The sequence below is a fragment of the Coregonus clupeaformis genome, chromosome 6 (assembly GCF_020615455.1).
Source record: "Coregonus clupeaformis isolate EN_2021a chromosome 6, ASM2061545v1, whole genome shotgun sequence".
Classification (NCBI taxonomy): domain Eukaryota; kingdom Metazoa; phylum Chordata; class Actinopteri; order Salmoniformes; family Salmonidae; genus Coregonus; species Coregonus clupeaformis.
The window spans coordinates 26185194-26207693 of NC_059197.1; the positions used below are offsets into that span (position 1 = coordinate 26185194).

General features: G+C 47.5%; 1 protein-coding gene across 1 annotated transcript in view; it reads right to left on the reverse strand.

Moving 5' to 3' along the window:
- LOC121567787 (roundabout homolog 2-like) overlaps positions 1-22500 on the reverse strand; it is a 308519-nt gene that overhangs the window by 89346 nt on the left and 196673 nt on the right. Inside the window, 1 exon segment of the mRNA XM_041878069.2 lies at positions 1543-1700. Within this exon segment, the coding sequence (XP_041734003.2) occupies positions 1543-1700 (158 nt within the window).

Here is a 22500-nt window from a genome sequence, read left to right on the forward strand (position 1 = left end):
GGAAGACTGAATCTGCAATAGGTAAACAGCTTGGTTTGAAGAAATCAACTGTGGGAGCAATTATTAGGAAATGGAAGACATACAAGACCACTGATAATCTCCCTCGATCTGGGGCTCCACGCAAGATCTCACTCCGTGGGGTCAAAATGATCACAAGAACGGTGAGCAAAAATCCCAGAACCACACGGGGGGACCTAGTGAATGACCTGCAGAGAGCTGGGACCAAAGTAACAAAGCCTACCATCAGTAACACACTACGCCGCCAGGGACCCAAATCCTGCCCTGCCAGACGTGTCCCCCTGCTTAAGCCAGTACATGTCCAGGCCCGTCTGAATTTTGCTAGAGTGCATTTGGATGATCCAGAAGAGGATTGGGAGAATGTCATATGGTCAGATGAAACCAAAATATAACTTTTTAGTAAAAACTCAACTCGTCGTGTTTGGAGGACAAAGAATGCTGAGTTGCATCCAAAGAACACCATACCTACTGTGAAGCATGGGGGTGGAAACATCATGCTTTGGGGCTGTTTTTCTGCAAAGGGACCAGGACGACTGATCCGTGTAAAGGAAAGAATGAATGGGGCCATGTATCGTGAGATTTTGAGTGAAAACCTCCTTCCATCAGCAAGGGCATTGAAGACGAAACGTGGCTGGGTCTTTCAGCATGACAATGATCCCAAACACACCGCCTGGGCAACGAAGGAGTGGCTTCGTAAGAAGCATTTCAAGGTCCTGGAGTGGGTAGCCAGTCTCCAGATTTCAACCCCATAGAAAATCTTTGGAGGGAGTTGAAAGTCCGTGTTGCCCAGCGACAGCCCCAAAACATCACTGCTCTAGAGGAGATCTGCATGGAGGAATGGGCCAGAATACCAGCAACAGTGTGTGAAAACCTTGTGAAGACTTACAGAAAACGTTTGACCTGTGTCATTGCCAACAAAGGGTATATAACAAAGTATTGAGAAACTTTTGTTATTGACCAAATACTTATTTTCCACCATAATTTGCAAATAAATTCATTAAAAATCCTACAATGTGATTTTCTGGATTTTTTTTTCTCATTTTGTCTGTCATAGTTGACGTGTACCTATGATGAAAATTACAGGCCTCTCTCATCTTTTTAAGTGGGAGAGCTTGCACAATTGGTGGCTGACTAAATACATTTTTTCCCCACTGTATGTGGTTAGTTAGTAGCATGTGGTTAGTTAGTATTATGTGGTTAGTTAGTATTATGTGGTTAGTTAGTAGCATTCGGTTAGATAGTAGCATGTGGTTCGTTAAAATTATGTGGTTAGTTAGTAGCATGTGGTTAGATAGTAGCATGTGGTTAGATAGTAGCATGTGGTTAATTAGTATTAAGTGGTTAGTTAGTAGCATGTGGTTAGATAGTAGCATGTGGTTAGTTAGTAGCATGTGGTTAGATAGTAGCATGTGGTTAGTTAGTAGCATGTGGTTAGTTAGTAGCATGTGGTTAGATAGTAGCATGTGGTTAGTTAGTAGCATGTGGTTAGTTAGTAGCATGTGGTTAGTTAGTAGTAGTACTTACGGTGATCCTGTCCTCCTTGTCTTCGATGCGTACTTTGTCCTTCTTCCAGTAGATGGTGGGTTCAGGGTGACCTCTAGGGGGGATACACTCCAGGATGGCCGGCTCCCCCGCTGCCACCACCACGTCTGTAGGGTTCTGTCGGAAGTCATCACGCAGCACTGAGGACAAAGAGAGAGACGAGAGAGAGAGGGAGGGTGAGCCTGGGGGGAAGGCTCTGCAATGACGAAACACTATCTGAACAAATACTTAGCTAGGTGTCTCTGTGAACACTTTGCACAATGAATTGCAATGTCTGTGTGTGAGTGTGTGTGGTGTGTGCATGGTGAGATGATGCTGCTGTGTGTTAGAGTGAGATGTGAGATTTGACTGGTATAGCACATGTAGCAGCTAATTGGAGTTAATGGATGTCCCAGCGGAGGCAGCAGTACAAGCACACACAGAATGCCCTGAAGCATGGTGTCACTCACATCACAGAGTTCACAGGAGTGCAGCACTGCTCAGTACTGTGGGTATAGTACAGACCACACACACACACACACACACACACACACACACTGTCTGTGGGTGGTCTGGCAAACAATGTTCCCCGCTATCTAATCCCCCTCAGGTAGACATTTCATCATACAGATCCCATCTTAGCCTGTCTAGTGTTCTGTCATACACACAGAACAGGTCTGCTCATTATCAACAACCAGGCAATGGCTGCATATGTTAACACTTTACAATACACCTTAACCGCCATCAGTTACTAGAGACTATACCTGTATCAATGTCTTATATGTTAACAAATTGCCTTATAGAAACCGCTGAACAGACATAAAGAGCTGCTTCACAGAGAGTAGATTACCTTAAAAGCTCAGGCTCGTTGTTTAAATCACAAATTGGGGATCATTCTAGAACATGCTGGGTGCGCTCAAGCGGACATTTTCCCGCTTAACCCAAACCAAATCCACTGAATTCCAAATGAGGAATTGCGTCATGGCGGGCTGTGACTCCAGCCGTGTATCTGGGGACACGTGTGATGGCTGAAAGAATAACTAAATTAAACTAAATTAAATTAAATTAAATTAAAGTAAATTAAACTAAATTAAATTAAATTAAATTAAATTAAATTAAATTAAATTAAATTAAATTAAGGGCAGCAACACAGGCTATTGTGCAAATCCCCCATGGCGCACGCCTGTACACACACACAGGGAGAAGGGGTTGGATTATAATAGGTCCCGGTGCACTGCACTGCACTGCTCTCTCCTCTCCTCTCCTCTCCTCTCCTCTCCTCTCCTCTCCTCTCCTCTCCTCTCCTCTCCTCTCCTCTCCTCTCCTCTCCTCTCCTCTCCTCTCCTCTCCTCTCCTCTCCTCTCCTCGGCCCACTACACCATTGTGTGTTTATTTATTTATTTAGGAAGGGATGGTGGGATGGAGGGAGGAAGAGAAAAAGCTTTCAACTCCATTTTCCAGGGGATGGAAAGGGGGTACATAGGGGAACTTTTGTGTGACACGAATTCAAATGAAACCCTCTCAAACTGGGAGGAGAGAGTACACAAAGAGAGCTGCTTCTCTCTCGATGGAGTGAGCGAGAGAGAGAGGGATTGGCAGAGAGATACAGAGCAGTGGCTAGGGTGAGGGTCCCTCCCATTGTTGGTCCAGCTAGGATGCAGCACTCTGCACTGAAGAGCTGCAGTAATTAGCTAGCCCCAGAGAGATGGACCCCCTGGACAGACAGACAGACAGACAGACAGGGTGGCGACTGGAGCCTCAGCCTGCCTGGTTCCTCTGTTTCCATCACAAACAGAGACCTGCTGTCTGAAATCATACCACCGGGATAGACTGGCCACTGTGGCTAATGCCTGTTGTTCTGGTATTTGTGTTTGTGTTCCTTTTATTGAAGGTGGCGGCCATGGGTTTTCTGTCCAGATCAGTTACATTTAAAGAAATTGAAAAAATATCCACTGGACAACGTATATGTTATATTATGTGTGTGCTTGTACACATTTTCTACAGTATTGCAGAAGCTACCAAGCCCCTCCCCATATACAAACAAACAAACACACCCCTGCAAACAGACACACTTGTTGTGGCAGCTCCCAACAGCTACAAGCCAACACACCGATAAAGTGTATTCGGGTGAGAGGATTATGGTCAGTGTGTTGGTTCTGGGTTCTGTAATACCAACACACTGCTTTGAACAGATGCATGTACAAGAGACGGGCAGGGGAAAACACACCCACAATCAAACATAACTTACACATTTCAAATCCTGATCTTCAATCCTGATTGGATACAATCTGTACCAAATAATAAGAACGTCTAGAGCATCTTTCTATGATTTCCGCTTACATGATGATTATCTGCCTTCACTAGCCTACTGTTTAGCAGTCCATTTCTTGTATGTATGTGCAGTTTGTGAAAGTGTGTGGTTTTTGTGTGTGTTTGCTGTGTGTGTGTGTGGTATGTATAATTGAGAGGGTGATAGGATCTGTGTATGTACAGGATCTGAACTCCTGCTCTAACTCCGGGGCTTGCAGGCACTGAGGCCCATATTGCCGGGCAGACGTCAGACGTAATTGCATTTCTATCCCCCTGAAAACCCCAGCTCTTCCCCCTCCAAAATCACCTCACCTCCCATGGAGGTAGCAGGCCCACATTCCTGCCAGTGTGTTTACTGGGGATTAATATAGCATATTTATAAATGCATACCCTTCTGTCTGCAAAGGCTACATCTGTCAGTCAGGCTGCAGGCTATACAAACCCATATCAGAACAATATGAATCCGGCAGACATATTTATTTATTTCTCCAACTACCCCAGGAGAGGGTTGGGGTGGAGGGTAGCAGCAGATGGGGGTAAAGCACAGTAAAATGGCAGCTCTGCACCTGGCACTGCGTCAACTTTCAAACTTAAAGGGGAAAGAGTCAAGTTGCAACTTGCACGGTGGAACAGCGGCGGAGCGGGGAAGAGAGAGGCCTTGGACTGTGGAACAGTGGCGGAGTGGGGAAGAGGGAGGCTTTGGACTGTGGAACAGCGGTGGAGTGGGGAAGAGGGAGGCTTTGGACTGTGGAACAGCGGCGGAGTGGGGAAGAGGGAGGCCTTGCACTGTGGAACAGCGGCGGAGTGGGGAAGAGGGAGGCTTTGGACTGTGGAACAGCGGCGGAGTGGGGAAGAGAGAGGCCTTGGACTGTGGAACAGCGGCGGAGTGGGGAAGAGAGAGGCTTTGGACTGTGGAACAGCGGCGGAGTGGGGAAGAGGGAGGCTTTGGACTGTGGAACAGCGGCGGAGTGGGGAAGAGAGAGGCTTTGGACTGTGGAACAGCGGCGGAGTGGGGAAGAGGGAGGCCTTGCCAAAAGAAACACACAGAGGACACACACTACTTTGTAACAGCCAGAGTCTTACACTAGAGGCCTGTGCCAGAAGACATTAGATACATCTACATTTTAAGCAGGAGCAATTAGGGTTAAGTGCCATGCTCAAGGGCACAACAACATATTTTTCACCTAGTCGGCTGAAGGATTCGAACCAGCAACATTTAAGTTATTGGCCCAATGCTTTAGTACCTCTGTGTTCTCACTCTCACCCATACAGAAGACTCAAACATTCAACAACACTACAACCTACTGTAGCATCACTACAGAGTGCTGAGTAGAGCTAGACAGAGACGGGTGTAGAGGCAGATTCTGTGCCCCCTCTCCTATGAGCCAGAACATTAGTCACTGGAGGATGAGTGGGGAGCCTTTTGTATTTTGGTAGGATCCCCATTAGTTGTTGCCAAGGCAGCAGCTACTCTTCCAGGGGTCCAAACACATTAAGGCACTTACATTACATACAAAATAAAAGATAAAACAGTACATCATTATTAGACCACTACATATCTACAATACAAAATGTATAATACCACCATACAACAATATTACAATGTACGTGTGTGTAGAGTGCTAGTGCTAGGGTGTGTGTGCGTATGGGTGTGTCTGTACCTGTGTGTGTGTATGTGTGTGTGTGTGTGTGTGTGTCTCTTGTCTCTTGACTGGGCCGTCCAACCAGCATACTGTGTCCGACGCTGTTTCACAAAGGCTGTGCACTCCCGCTGCCTGTCAAAAGGCTATGGGTTGGTGTCTAAACCCTTGTTTTCCTACCTTCTGTTTTATATGACTACACAACCATGTGACTGGCATGCACCACAGGAGGCTGGTGGCTACTTAATTGGGGAGGATGGGCTCGTGGTAATGGTTACCATGTGTTTGATGCCATTCCATTTGCTCCGTTCCAGCCATTATTATGAGCCATCCTCCCCTCAGCAGCCTCCACTGGCATGCACATACAGGCATACACAAACACACATACAGTACAAGTCAAAGGTTTGGACACACCTACTCATTCCAGGGTTTTTCTTTATTTTGACTGTTCTCTACATTGTAGAATAATAGTGAAGACATTATTGTACATAGAGGCATATGAACACAATGCACACATACAGATACACACGCACAGACAAACGGACACACACAAAAACGCACAAACACTCACACAAACATAAACACACACACTGAACTGTACGCAGCCTCTCTTAAAGCCGCAGGGCCTCCATCTGAATAACTCATGTGAATCGATCAATTTATTTATTTGTTATTACATTTCCCATCAAACGCAGCAGAAGGGCTCCCGCTCCCTGCACACATTTCCGGATAGGTCAGGGCTGAGAAAACACACAGGGAATACAGCACTGCTGTTCAGGCCTGGAGCCACTCCACTCTACACCACCACCATCCAGCCCCACCACTATCACTAACGCCTCCTATTCACACACTGGTCGGAAAAAAACCACACATACTGTTCCAGGAGTGTATTTTAGCAGCTAGCTCCGAGCTATGACAGCAGCATTTCATTCAGTGCTTGGGAAGAAGTGCTTTTTTTATGTTCTATCCAATCAGAGTGCTATTACAATGCCACTATATGTCTTTAGACAAGAGCTATCTGTGGAGTCAATTGGTGTTTTTGTATTTCTGGCTGTAGACGCTGAAGGCCTGCAGTATAATGTAGTGCTGGGTGCATGGTGTAGAGCAAGGGCCTCCATTTGTCTCAGTGGCAGATCTCTGTGTAACCCCAGACAACTCATTGGGCCCCCCACTGGCAAGTGGTAACCTCGGCCCCCCATCCAGATGCAGAAATGACCACCTCAGCAGGGAGGGAGGGGGCAGGTTTACACTTACCCCCCCGCATATCCCTTTATGGGGTCAGAGGTCAGCACAGATAAACAGCTGCATAAATATGGCCGGCCGCCTGTCTGTCTATCTGGCTGGCTGCCTGTCTGTCTGGCTGCCTGTCTGTCCGGTTGTCTCTCTGCCTGTCTGGTTGGCTGGCTGGCTGTCTGCCCGAGGCTGTGTCTCCTTGGAGGACTGAGTGAGGGAAGGCCTCACTTCATCAGCTCAGAGAGCTCAACATCTCTCTACCATCTCTTTTCTCTCTCTCCATCTATCTTCCCCCCTCTTTCCTCTCTCTCCATCTATCCTTCCCCCTCTTTCCTCTTCTCTCTCCCTCTCCTCCCTTTCCTTTTCTCTCTTCCTCTCTCTCTCCATTCCCCCTCTACCTGTCTCTACGGTCTACCCCTACAGATGGAGTCATTATGCTGCTCATCACACCATGTCCTCCACCACTCCTCCTATCTCCAGTTTACCAGCCAGGGTGTCAGCCCACCAGATAAGACCCAGGAAATATGGAGATATGGAGTCATAATCATATGGAGTGGTGTGATATGGCGCTGTGGGAAAACAGGTTGTGATATGACAATGATCTGTACATCTTTTAATGGGGTTTTAGACAGGGATGCACAGAGAGAGAAAAGCAAGTGTGGTGAAAGGTGGAGTAACGAGAGGGAGGGTAGAGGAGGAGGAGGGTAGAGGAGTAGGAGGGTAGAGGAGGAGGAGGAGGAGGGTAGAGGAGGAGGAGGAGATGAAGGAGGGTACAGGAGGAGGAGGAGGGTAGAGGAGTAGGAGGGTAGAGGAGGAGGAGGAGGAGGGTAGAGGAGTAGGAGGGTAGAGGAGGAGGAGGAGGAGGGTACAGGAGGAGGAGGAGGACATGGAGGAGGGTACAGGAGGAGGAGGAGGAGATGGAGGAGGGTAGAGGAGGAGGAGGTACAGGAGGAGGAGGAGATGGAGGAGGGTAGAGGAGGAGGAGGTACAGGAGGAGGAGGAGATGGAGGAGGGTACAGGAGGAGGAGGAGGAGGAGATGGAGGAGGAGGATACAGGAGGAGAAGGGTACAGGAGGAGGAGGTGGGTAGAGGTGGAGGAGGAAGACGCAACAGGAGATGAGGAGAGGAGGAACATTGTGGAAGGTCAAACATCAGAGAGAGAGGAGACAGAGAGTGTCAATTAACTAGTGGAGGAGGGAGAGACAGCACATTCCATCTGCCACGCGCTGTGAGGGTGTCCCTGCCTCTGTACACAGGGCCTATTCCATCACACTCTGCCCCGCGCTGTGAGGGTGTCCCTGCCTCTGTACACAGGGCCTATTCCATCACACTCTGCCCCGCGCTGTGAGGGTGTCCCTGCCTCTGTACACAGGGCCTATTCCATCACACTCTGCCCCGCGCTGTGAGGGTGTCCCTGCCTCTGTACACAGGGCCTATTCCATCACACTCTGCCCCGCGCTGTGAGGGTGTCCCTGCCTCTGTACACAGGGCCTAAACAAACACTCATTAACACACAGCCCTCCTTCAAAGCCCGTTTTTCACCCAGCAGTCGTCATTTGGCCTAACGAGGCCCCCCCTGGCCAGCACCGTAATGGCAGAAGACAGAAAGCACCGGCCACGGGATTCTACTGGACGCCTATACCATGGAATACAGTGTGATGGAGAAACAATATAATTAACTATTTAATGAACCGCTCCCCTCGTATCCCCTCCACCTCCCAACACACACTCCCCAAATTCAATTTAGGCTAATCCATGCTTTATGGTAATGTGTAGCTCATTAAAACCTTAGTTAAAAACTCATTAAAATTCACTTGGAGAAGTAATGGCTTCATTACAGTAATATGCTGAAAAGAAAAGAGAAAGAGAGAAAGAGAGAGAGAAAGAGAACGTCAGCTTTCTAATCACTTAATTGTGACTAAAACGGAATACATTTGCATAATAAATAGCGATGCGCCGCTACAATTTTTCTCTCTTCACAGCGCTCTGTAATTAACAAGCGCTACAATTAAAGATGCATTTATTTCCCCCAAAATGTATCTTTTTGGTGGCCACTCCAGTTTTCACTGTGTTGTTGCATCTGCCTCTTCTGCCTGGCTGTTTGTAGTGTTTGTGTGGCGGCTGCCAGATGTGCAGAGCGTGCTGTAACTGGAGCTGGCTGAGACAGAGGAACAATGTGCCCATGGCCCTTTCTGCCTGGCTTGATAAGGGATGGGGTTGTGCTGTTGCTCACCTTCAGCTCAGCACTGAATGGACACTTTAGAGCCGGAAGGAAGGAGGGGGAAAGATGCAGAGGAGACATGGTCCGGATTGATTTCCTGCCAATTCCAACACACAGACAGACCGAGACACATCCAAGTATACTGACTGACTGACTGACTGACTGACTGACTGACTGACTGAGTAGGTGAATTTGCCTGGTAGGACTGGGAGAGGGAGAGGGAGGGGGAGAGGAGAGGAGAGGAGAGGAAAGGAGAAGAGAGGATTTGGGGGTATGCTGTCTGAGGAGGAAGGACGTGACATGACAGGGCCAGCTGTTGGTTGATATTAAGACATGTTGAGAGGTAAACATTATGCCTTGAGTAAAAACTCTTGGTAAACTGGAAATACTACTCCATGAGCATCTGGAAAAGCCTGCTTTATTGAGTCCACCAGACACAGTGGCAACATTGATTCCCATCCAGATAAAACAGCTCATCATTTGAGCTGCTCAGGACCATTAAAATCACTGTCTGACTCAGAATGCGTTTTTATTTTTTGCAACGGGTTGTTGGAGTGGCTCAACCTGAGCAGTCGATGGAAAATAACATATTTCCTAGAAATGCCACATAAAGGAGTTCTGAGAATGTGCATTGGAGGAAGCTGTGATGTCTGTTGGGCATAATGACTCATACAGTACTGTGTATAATTATACACTATATATATATATATATATATATATATATAATTTTTCAAACCCACACATATTATATGGTTCTTTTTTGCAAGGGTTCAGTTGTTATTTAAACATCACAACAGCATATAGTCTGGGCATATCGGGAGGTGCATTGCCTCATGGGTAATCTCCTCACCCTAAGAGATAGCAAGTAATATGGGAAAACGTTTTCTCCCCTGCTTTCCATTCCTCAGGAGACTCATTCCTTCCTTCCTTCCATCAGAATACTACCACACAGCACTCAGATCAGTCTGTCTCAGAGCAGAGACCACATCTAGACACACCCCTGGGACAGTCTTGGAAACCCGTTGGCCACGGGCAGCATTACTGCATTACTGCTCTGTGTTTTTCAGACAGGATGTAAATGTAGGTCTGGATCCTCCTGGTCATGGTTAAGGGGATATAGGCAGCCATGTCACTTTGGATCAGTGCTGCCTGACACATAGGCCTCTCATTAACTCTGGTATGGGTTACCCTTACCAACCTACTAGACTGTGCTCTAATGCTGCCATCCAAACAGCCAGGAGGCCAAGTACTGGGAAGGAAGAGAGCGATTTCAGATATATTTACTGCTGGAGTTCTATTTCTTTTTCAGGGGAAGCATTCAAATATACCCACAATTTTTTGACTCTCCTCATGTCACCTCTCCTCACCCCATTCTGTTTTTACACCTCTGTCGTGCAGCGCACATCTCATCACTCTCCATCCCTCTATCTGTCACGACTTCGGCCGAGGCTGCCTCCCCTCCTTGTTCGGGCAGGCTTCGGCGTTCGTCGTCACCGGAGTACTAACCACTGCCGCCCCAATCATCATCACAATTGTCTTGTCTCGTTATCACACACACCTGGTTCTAATCCCCTAATTAGTCTGTGTATAAGTGTTCCCTCTGCCCCCTTGTCCTTGTGGGTGATTATTTATTGTGAAGGTTAGTGAAGCTCGGTGGAGCTCGTGTAGTTTGTTCGACGGGAGTATTTTTCCTGTGTGCCTTGTATTTTCCAGTGCACCTGTTTTGTGCCCTGGAGTGTGTTTGACGCAGTTCTGCGTAAACCTGTATTTTGCGGATTAAAGCCTGTTATTCTGTGATTTACCCTCCTGCGCCTGACTCCTTCAACACCACCTCATCACACTATCACTCTCACACATCCTGCTATAGTTAACTGCCCCCACAGTGTTCTCCTGTAGCCCCTCAGGTAGAAGTGATGCCAGGTGACACAGCTCCAGCTGGGTTTGAGAATGACCTGCTACTGTTAGAAACAACACACAGGTACCTTACTCTGCTAGACTAGTAGCCCTAGAATCTCAGTAATGCAGGGACAGTCTGGAGAAAGTTATGCAGTCTTAGACTGAATGTGTGTGTGTTGTGTGTGTTGTGTGCAGTGGCGACCCGTCATTCAGGGCAGGTGTGTGTTGTGTGTGTGTGTGTATGTGTTGTGTGTGTGTTGGAGGTTTTCCATCGTGTCAGTTTCCTAGACCCAATCTATTTGTGCTGTGCTCTGGGCAAATGACATTGAGGAGGTGACCTTAAAAGGGAAAAATAATCCCCAGGATGCTGTGGCTGACTGACTGCCTGACTGCCTGGCTGACTGACTGCTGCAGTGTGTCCAGATTCACAGAGCAGGGATGGATTCCCTGAGAGCCCCACACACATACTGTATACCTGCACATGCACACACACAGACACTTTTCGACTGTTAAATAGCTCTCGCTCCTAGCGTGTCACTCTTACACTCATCTCCTGTGAAAACAACCCCCATCCCCTCTCGCAGAGCGGTTCTGCAGAATCGACTCAATGTGAATCTTTATATAGTCTTTAATAGCGTCCTTCTATTTTCCTTAGCGCCTTCCTATTTGCGTCAGTTCCTTCCCTGTCTGTTTTATGGGCCGGGCCTGTATTTCAGTAATAGCATTGGCAGTAACGGCAGGCTGAGAGGCGTTGGGAGCTTTTAATAGGTGTCACACCTCGGCGGCAGCCCCCTTTTCACTAATCACTCTGCTGAAGATGAGCGCTTTTATCTATGAGCCCTGTACACTGAGCTACACAACACACTGCACTGCAGAATACAGAGGGAGGGAGGGAGGGAGGGGAGGGAAGGAGGGATGGGGGGGGTATGGGGGAGGAATGGGGGAGGGAGGGAATGGGGGAGAAGGGAGGAATGGGGGAGGGAGGGAGGGAGGGAGGGAGATGTCCACCTGCTTCCCTCCCTCATCTCTGTGTCTATATATCACTATCCCTGCCCACTATCTCTGTGTCTATCTATCACTATCCCTGCCCACTATCTCGGTGTCTATCTATCACTATCCCTGCCCACTATCTCTGTGTCTATCTATCACTATCCCTGCCCACTATCTCTGTGTCTACACTATCCCTGCCAACTATCACTATCCCTGCCACTATCTCTGTGTCTATCACTATCCCTGCCCACTATCTCTGTGTCTATCACTATCCCGGCCCACTATCTCTGTGTCTATCACTATCCCTGCCCACTATCTCTGTGTCTATCACTATCCCTGCCCACTATCACTGTGTCTATCACTATCCCTGCCCACTATCACTGTGTCTATGTATCACTATCCCTGCCTACTATCTCTGTGTTTATCTATCACTATCCTTGCCCACTATCTCTGTGTTTATCTATCACTATCCTTGCCCACTATCTCTGTGTCTATCACTATCCCGGCCCACTATCTCTGTGTCTATCACTATCCCTGCCCACTATCTCTGTGTCTATCTATCAATATCCCTGCCCACTATCTCTGTGTCTATCTATCACTATCCCTGCCCACTATCTCTGTGTCTATCTATCACTATCCCTGCCCACTATCTCTGTGTCTATCACTAGCCCTGCCCACTATCTCTGTGTCTATCACTAGCCCTGCCCACTATCACTGTGTCTATCCCTATCTCTGCCCACTATCTCTGTGTCTATCACTATCCCTGCCCACTATCTCTATGTCTATCACTATTCCTGCCCACTATCTCTATGTCTATCACTATCCCTGCCCACTATCTCTGTGTCTATCACTATCCCTGCCCACTATCTCTGTGTATATCTATCACTATCCCTGCCCACTATCTCTGTGTCAATCTATCACTATCCCTGCCCACTATCTCTGTGTCTATCTATAACTATCCCTGCCCACTATCTCTGTGTCTATCACTATCCCTGTCCACTATCTCTATGTCTATCACTATCCCTGCCCACTCTCTCTGTGTCTATCACTATCCCTGCCCACTATCTCTGTGTCTATCACTATCCCTGCCCACTATCACTGTGTCTATCACTATCCCTGCCCACTATCTCTGTGTATATCACTATCCCTGCCCACTATCTCTGTGTATATCTATCACTATCCCTGCCCACTATCTCTGTGTCTATCTATCACTATCCCTGCCCACTATCTCTGTGTCTATCTATCACTATCCCTGCCCACTATCTCTGTGTCTATCTATCACTATCCCTGCCCACTATATATGTGTCTATCTATCACTATCCCTGCCACTATCTCTGTGTCTATCTATCACTATCCCTGCCCACTATCTCTGTATCTATCTATCACTATCCCTGCCCACTATCTCTGTGTCTATCTATCACTATCCCTGCCCACTATCTCTGTGTCTATCTATCACTATCCCTGCCCACTATCTCTGTGTCTATCTATCACTATCCCTGCCCACTATCTCTGTGTCTATCTATCACTATCCCTGCCCACTATCTCTGCGTCTATCACTATCCCTGCCCACTATCTCCATGCCCCGAATAATTCAGGCTGTTCTGGAGGCAAAGGGGGGTCCGACCCGGTACTAGATGGGTGTACCTAATAAACTGACTGTATATTTACCACAGCCACTGTGTTTGTGTGTCTGTGTTAGAGGATGTTTTTCTCTGTAGAGTGCTGTGAGCCCCACCCACCGTGCTGTGAGCCCCTCCCACCCTGCTGTGAGCCCCAACCTCTGTGCTGTGAGCCCCACCCACCGTGCTGTGAGCCCCACCCACCGTGCTGTGAGCCCCACCCACCGTGCTGGGAGCCCCACCCACCGTGCTGTGAGCCCCACCCACCGTGCTGTGAGCCCCACCCATCGTGCTGTGAGCCCCACCCATCAGCACTGTGCAGTCATGTGTGCACTGGTTCAGATGTAGACCCAGCCCTACAACATGGCTACTGCATGTGGACACACACACAGACAAACAACACCCAGGTCTTGTAATGTTGAATATTACATTCTGTTGTTGTAGACATGCTTACAGTCATTTCTGCCTTGGTTTCCTTGTGTGTTGTGTTTTTGATGGGTTTTGTGTGTAAACTATGCTGCATGGCAGCCAGGGGCTGTATGTGTGTATGAGGCATGATGATTAGAGAGGTGTTCATTACAGTCCTTCCCTCCCTGTTCCTGCTCCTTTTCAACACTCCTCCATCTCTCCTCCATCTCTCCTTCATCTTAATATGCCATTTAGCAGACACTTTTATCCAAAGCGACTTACAGTCATGCGTGCATAATTTTTTGTGTATGGGTGGTCCCGGGGATCGAACCCACTACCTTGGCGTTACAAGCGCCGTGCTCTACCATCTCTCCTCCATTACTCCTCCATCACTCCTTCATCTCTCCTCCATCTCTCCTCCATCTCTCCTTCATCTCTCCTCCATCTCTCCTCCATCTCTCCTTCATCTCTCCTCCATCACTCCTCCATCACTCCTTCATCTCTCCTCCATCACTCCTCCATCTCTCCTTCATCTCTCCTCCATCTCTCCTTCATCTCTCCTCCATCTCTCCTCCATCTCTCCTTCATCTCTCCTCCATCCTACTAATTGTTGCCCCCTCAGATCATCTTCCCTTCAATCAATACCCACATACAGCCTAGTGGAAGGAAGCACCAGCCACACTACCACAGACCTTTTATAACACATTTCACATCACAGGTGACACATTCCCTAACAATGACTCCAGATCAGAACCTTAATAGGTTCTTTACAGGTCCCAGTCCAGGTCCACTGTTAGATTCTGACCTGAAGTCAGTGCGGTCCTTACAGGTCCACTATTAGATTCTGACCTGGAGTCAGTGTGGTCTTTACAGGTCCCAAACCAGGTCCACTATTAGATTCTGACCTGAAGTCAGTGGTTGAGGGTCTGGAGTAGCCTGCTTTCAGTGCCTTGGGAGGAGGGCTGAGCAAAATTCTGTGAGGGCTCAGTCCGTCAGTGATCAGAGCAGGGCAGAGGATAGCAGAGCATGCAGGGTGTTAAATCACAGAGCCCAGATGCAGAGACATTAAAATAGATTTATTGAGCGTTTTATAGATATTAACTGTTGAGGAAGAGCGAAAATTAAACTGAATACGGAGATGACCTTTACAGCAGCCTCGCCCACGGAAATAATCATTTGTTTCTCTTACATCATGGCTCAGTGTCTGTGTGTGTGAGAGAGAGAGAGAGAGAGAAAGAGAGAGAGAGAGAGAGAGAGAGAGAGAGAGAGAGAGAGAGAGAGAGAGAGAGAGAGAGAGAGAGAGAGAGAGAGAGAGAGAGAGAAAGAGAGAGAGAGAGAGAGAGAGAGAGAGAGAGAGAGAGAGAAGAGAGAGAGAGAGAGAGAGAGAGAGAGAGAGAGAGAGAGAGAGAGAGAGAGAAAGAGAGTGTAATTCTGTAGCGTTGCCTGTCTCTGTATGCATCTATGTTTATTGCAAAACTAGAGAATGTATGTACTGTGTGTGGTGTGTGTGTATCCAAGTGTGTGTGTGGATGCTACACACAGCATCTAAATACTAAGGATAAATATGTAGCAGCCCTGTTCAGCAAATCACTTCTACATAAGGCACACCTAATCACTCACACACCTAATCACTCACACACCTAATCACTCACACACACACGCAAGCTCTCTATGTGCAGCCCATTTGATATGCATGTACACAGAATTGCATACAATCATAATGACTTTTAATACCTGCTCAGGTTTTCACACAAAGGCCTGTTTGTCATTATATTTCCTAGCGGAGCATGTGAACGGTTTATAAAACCTTTTTCCCTCTTTAGTCTTGGATGAATCATAGACCCTTCAACTAAACCAGACAGGTTCCACGTCACCATTTCCAGCGCTCACTTCCATTTCACAATCCACGTCACCATTTCCTGTTAATGGCATTACAGGGAGGCCTGGGTAATTGTGTTTGTCCCAGCCATAATCAGCTGGAGATGTACTGTAGGAGATGTACTGTAGGTACCTGTTCAGACACAGCATGATGGTTGGCCAGGTTGATAAAACCTGTCTGTCTGTGGAGCGGGAATATTTAACCAGTCCGAATCCCATTCCAAGACACGCTGTAAACCCTGGGACATCCAACCAGCTAATCTGGCCCCCCGGAGATCTGACTCTATATAACCCTGGTGTTCCCTGTGTGTGTATGTCAAGGTGTGTGTTGAGTATCACGTAGCTACCTGCTCATATTATCATGCAAATGGCAAACAATCTGAAACACACCACTGACTGCCGTTCTCAGGATCAGAACAGAACGCTGTGTCTAAACCACCTCTCTCTCTCTCTCTCTCTCTCTCTCTCTCTCTCTCTCTCTCTCTCTCCTCCCTCCCTCCCTCCCTCCCTCCCTCCCCTCTCTCTCCCTCTCCCTCCCTCCCTCCCTCTCTTTCTCTTTCTCTTTCTCTTTCTCTCCCTCTCTCTCTCCCTCTCTCTCCCTCTCTCCCTGTCTCTCTCTCTCTCTCTCTCTCTCTCTCTCCCTCTCTCTCTCTCCCTCTCTCTTGTTCCCTCTCTCTCCGTGATTTTCTCTGGCAGTAACATCATAAAATGAGATTAAACAGTGCTGGTAGTGTGTTGACTGTATTGATGCTGAGGCTCTTCTTCCTATAGTCTCTGCCTCTATGTGGTCCTCTGTACCTCAGCTGGTAGAGCATGGCGCTTGTAACGCCAAGGTAGTGGGTTCGATCCCCGGGACCACCCATACACAAAAACGTATGCACGCATGACTGTAAGTCACTTTGGATAAAAGTGTCTGCTAAATGGCATATTATATTATTATTATATTTATATTTTCTATGTGTTGGACCAGTCTTTCTCTGTCAGGTTAATCATTTAGGGAGAGAGGAACAACGTTTATGAGGCGAGTTCTAATCCATGCTATTTGGAGTTCTGTCAACATTATTGACTCCACTGCGGAGATGAGAGGAGAGGAGAGGAGACGAGTGGAGTGGAGAGGAAAGGATGAGACATGGTTCCAGGGCATAGATGACCTACATAGCAAGGACATGATAACCCATTCAAAACTGTTCGCTGCTCTGGTACCCCAATGGTGGAACAAGCTCCCTCACGACGCCAGGACAGCGAAGTCACTCACCACCTTCCGGAGACATTTGAAACCCCACCTCTTTAAGGAATACCTGGGATAGGATAAAGTAATCCTTCTACTCCCACCCCCCTTTACTCCACCCCCAAAAAAATAAATAATAATAATTCATTGTAGAGTGGTTATCCCACTGGCTATAAGGTGAATGCACCTATTTGTAAGTCGCTCTGGATAAGAGCGTCTGCTAAATGACGTAAATGTAAATGTAAATAACAGGCTGAAGCTGGGGCTGAACACACAACACAGAGCTCCCAGAATCCCACAGCTCTCTAGGGCACAGATACAGCAGGATGTGAGACACAACACAGAGCTCCCAGAATCCCACAGCTCTCTAGGGCACAGATACAGCAGGCTTTAAGACACAACTCTCTGCATGACGCTTCTACTCCCAATGTGTGATCTGTGTTTTCTGTTCAGTTCTATTTTCAGATTCCGTATCGTCAACCATAATGATCTGCTAAGCCAGCATCTGTACAGAACAATGACCACAAGACACTGAGGAACACAATCAATATGGATTGTCAATGAACAGATCATTCAATGAGCTCTGGCTAGACATCCACCCACAGTGGAGAGAGAGAGAGAGAGAGAGAGAGAGAGAGAGAGAGAGAGAGAGAGAGAGAGAGAGAGAGAGAGAGAGAGAGAGAGAGAGAGAGAGAGAGATTTAGACACAGATAGAGGAAGAGAGGGATGAGGTCTCTAGTTCCTGTGGTCTCTAAATGATGTTCATGAGAGCTCAGTATCTGATGAGCAGAGAGAGAGAGAGAGAGAGAAAGAGATTTGATTTTTTAATGTTTATTTCACTTTTGTTTATTATCTATTTCACATGCTTTGGCAATGTAAAGATATGTTTCCCATGCCAATAAAGCCCTTAAATTGAATAGAGAGAAAGAGAGGGAGAGAGAGATTTAAATGTTCCACCACTGCAGGCTATCTCAGCTATCTCATCTATAGAGCACATTAAAGCCAGTCTCTGTCCTGTAATCACACACTGATCTATAATGGGAATCCTTTAGTACTCTAGACTGTTAGGCTGGACTTTTCCTCCATTCCCTCCTCTATTCATTAGCTAGTGTAGATGGCTGGGGTTTATAGCCATGTATGTCTGTGTGTTGAAGCATCAAGCATGCAAGTCTATAATGCCAAAGGCTAGAGATGGTGCAATCATCAGCGGATGAGAGAGGTCCTGCTGATGACAGCGGATGACAGAGGTCCTGCTGATGACAGCGGATGACAGAGGTCCTGCTGATGACAGCGGATGACAGAGGTCCTGCAGATAACATCCAGGTTTAATTCATGTCATATGAACCTTATTGTAATGAAACAAAAATGCTTGCAATTAACTTATATTCATACTAGGCTTCTATGCAATACATTTGAGTGTGGATCTGGTAGAATCCCAGCATCTTGCACTAAAATACAATCCCTAGAATCAAAGGAACTAAAGGGCAGAAACATATTCTCATAGTCTGATTACTTCCAGGTCAGGTGAGGGTCAGAGTGATGTCATGACATTTCAAACCCTGTGTACCAGCCCCAGAGAGAGAGGGGGTGGGGGGGGAGACATTAAATGGAGGGGACCTCTGTAACACAGAGACATTTAGCACCACCACAGCCTCAAAGACACACCCCTGAACTGCTCTTTTTCCCCAGCCACAATCACAGAGCCCACACTGGGGTCTCACAAAGATCAGTGGGAATGGTAGAGAGTTGGCAACACACACTGTGATGTGAAACTGGTGTGAGTGAGTGGTACAGACTCAACCAGACCATGAATCCCATGGGTAATGAATGTGTATGGTGGGACTGAGGATGCTGTAAAACCCAATTAGATTTGGCTGTGTTATCAGCTTACTAACTAGCTCAGTGAGATGGACAGATAGATAGAGAGATAGATAGAGATAGAGATAGAGATAGACATAGAGATAGAGATAGAGATAGAGATAGAGATAGCGATAGAGATAGAGATAGATAGATAGATAGATAGATAACCCCTACTACCTCAGTGCCACAGCCCTGGATACTGTCTATCTGTCTGTCAGCCTGCCCCCTGCTGGGGAGCACAGGGAGGTGCAGGGGGACACGTGGGAAGGGTAGTTGAACAGCCCTGGTCCCCCAGTCACTCAGGGTTAACATATTCACCACAGGGGGCTAATCACAAACAGATGAGCGTGAAATAACTTGGCAACCAAAGCTTAATCCATCACAACACATCTGCAAACAGAGGCACATCCCTATATTTACCATATCGTCCAGATCATATATATGCTGGTATGTTTTAGTATGTATGGTGGCATGTTGGGATGTGTAGACATGCAAAAAAAAAAAAAAAACATTAAAATAAATCACACCATGCTATAAGAACATCTTGCTACAAACAGCACATCATTGAATTGAGATGATCGCTGTTTAAAAAAAAAATATATATAATTAGCCAGGTGTGTCTCTGCCGTATCCCTCCTCATCAAACAGATGCTCTTGGAGAAGGAAGAGACTGCCGTTGTCAAGACGATGGTGACACCATCCTTATCCCTGTCTTCAAACACCTCCATCTCTCCCAGCCACACCAAAGACAGGAACAGAGTGGTGGCAATCGCTCCTGTGTTCCTTCTGCAGCGCACCGTGCAGACACATGCCTCTGCTCCATCGCCACAGCAACCAGACCTCAAAAGATTTGCTTGATGTCTGGGCTGGTTGAAGACACACATCACTGTCACCATTCTGAGGCTGTCTGCTTTATACTGCATAAACCCAGAATAGGGAAATACCACCATATAGAATGGTGCCATAAACAAAAATAAACAAAGAGAGATGGAAAGGAAAAGGAGAGAGAGAGAGAGATAGAGAGAGAGAGAGAGAGAGAGAGAGAGAGAGAGAGAGAGAGAGAGAGAGAGAGAGAGAGAGAGAGAGAGAGAGAGAGAGAGAGAGAGAGAGAGAGAGAGAGAGAGAGAGAGAGAGAGAGCGAGAGAGAGAGAGACAGAGAGAGAGACAGAGAGAGAGACAGAGAGAGAGACAGAGAGAGAGACAGAGAGAGAGAGAGAGAGAGAGAGAGAGAGAGAGAGAGAGAGAGAGAGAGAGAGAGAGAGAGAGAGAGAGAGAGAGAGAGAGAGAGAGAGAGAGAGAGAGAGAGAGAGAGAGAGAGAGAGAGAGAGAGAGAGAGAGAGAGAGAGAGAGAGAGAGAGAGCGGGAGAGCCTGCCATTTATTTAGACAATTCTTTGATCAGTATTGACTAACCAATCAATCAGCCTGAAGCCTTACATTACTAAATCCATGAAAGAGAGAGATGAGGGTCTGCTTTCCATCATCCATTTGTGACTAGAGAACAGGCATTACAAGCCACCAGAAGCCCATCTTCCAGAATATATCTTTAAATGTGGAGATTGTCTCCACCGATGCATGTCTGTTTTACATAGGGCCTGCGTCCCACTCTGCATGGGGTCCTCTGGCTGGCCGCCTTTCTTCTGCCACGTATACACAAAGAATATAATGACCCTCAGAATAATAATATAAAATCCACCACTACTCTGATATGTGCCCTCCATTACATGAATGAAGCTATGGAGCGCATCTAATCAATGTTAAAAGCAGGGTATTCATTATTGGGGCTTGTGGGAAAACAGTGTCAGAACAGGGCCTTCAGCCTCTAGGAGGTACTGACCCAGACACATACAGCTGGGCTGGCCAGACCCCCCAGACCGCTGCTGAATATACATGAAGGAGAGGGAGGGAGGGAGGGAGGGAGGGGGAGAGAGGGAGGTAGGGAGGGGGAGAGGGGGAGGGGGAGAGATGGAAGGAGAGAGAAAGAGGAGGAGGGGGGAGAGAGAGGAAGAGGGCGATGGAGGTGGGATCATCCCTGGTTAGCAGAATGAGATAGAGGGTGATGGAGGTGGGAGCATCCCTGGTTAGCAGAATGAGATAGAGGGTGATGGAGGTGGGAGCATCCCTGGTTAGAGGGGGAGATAGCAGACAGGTTATCCGTTATACAAGTCAGTATTTGACATCCATCCATGTCTGAGGACGTTGGGAGATGACGTGGAAACCAGCCACTACGGGCAACTGTGAGCGCTGTTCCTTCAAGTAGTTTTTCTAGGGTGTTATTGACGTGGATGGCGGATGGACGTAAGCATCTGCCTCTGATTCCAATGGTTGCAAGTTCGTTGATTTTGATATTTTTGTTTTAAGCCTATCCCAAACCTTACCCTTACCTTAACCATTTCATAGTTAATGCCTAACCTTAAGATTTTGGAGTTAATGCCTGAACTTAACCCTAACCTTAAACAATCAGAGTTAATGCCTAAAATTAACCTTAAACACTTTGCAATTTGATGTTTGGAACAACTTCGAAATTTGACATTTGAGAAACATGGATTAACTTCTAATTCTGACGTGAGACTGTGAGAGCTGGTAGGAGATAGAGGAGGGATCATCCCTGGTTAGTGGGGGAGATAGAGGAGGGATCATCCCTGGTTAGTGGGGGAGATAGAGGAGGGATCATCCCTGGTTAGGGGGAGATAGAGGAGGGATCATCCCTGGTTAGTGGGGGGAGATAGAGGAGGGATCATCCCTGGTTAGGGGGGGAGATAGAGGAGGGATCATCCCTGGTTAGTGGGGGAGATAGAGGAGGGATCATCCCTGGTTAGTGGGGGAGGAGGAGGGATCATCCCTGGTTAGGGGGAGATAGAGGAGGGATCATCCCTGGTTAGTGGGGGAGATAGAGGAGGGATCATCCCTGGTGGGGGAGATAGAGGAGGGATCATCCGGTTAGGGGGGGAGATAGAGGAGGATCATCCCTGGTTAGGGGGGAGATAGAGGAGGGATCATCCCTGGTTAGTGGGGGAGATAGAGGAGGGATCATCCCTGGTTAGGGGGGAGATAGAGGAGGGATCATCCCTGGTTAGTGGGGGAGACAGAGGAGGGATCATCCCTGGTTAGGGGGAGGAGATAGAGGAGGGATCATCCCTGGTTAGTGGGGGAGATAGAGGAGGGATCATCCCTGGTTAGGGGGGAGATAGAGGAGGGATCATCCCTGGTTAGTGGGGGAGATAGAGGAGGGATCATCCCTGGTTAGGGGGGAGATAGAGGAGGGATAATTCCTGGTTAGTGGGGGAGATAGAGGAGGGATCATCCCTGGTTAGGGGGGGAAGGAGCAGCAGTGACATGGTAGCTCTCTGTTGGGGAGTGGAGACCCCTGACCTACACTACCTCAGTGATAGAAAAATGGTTAGTATTCACCCCAGGAACCACCATCAGAGCCCCCATCACCCAGGTAATTATTGTGTGTTTTACATCAACACCACCCTGTACTGGTGTGGTGTGTGTAATAGAAGTCCATGGAAAGGGTGTATAAACAATATATCCCCAGCTTAAAAGCTGCCTTTTAGAATTCATGTGGCGATTAGCATAATCAGTTTATGGATGACAACACTTTGTAAATGTGTCTGCTATTATTGCCACCAATTACAGGGGCTAAATGCAAATGGACTGCTATTGTGTGGTGTGGA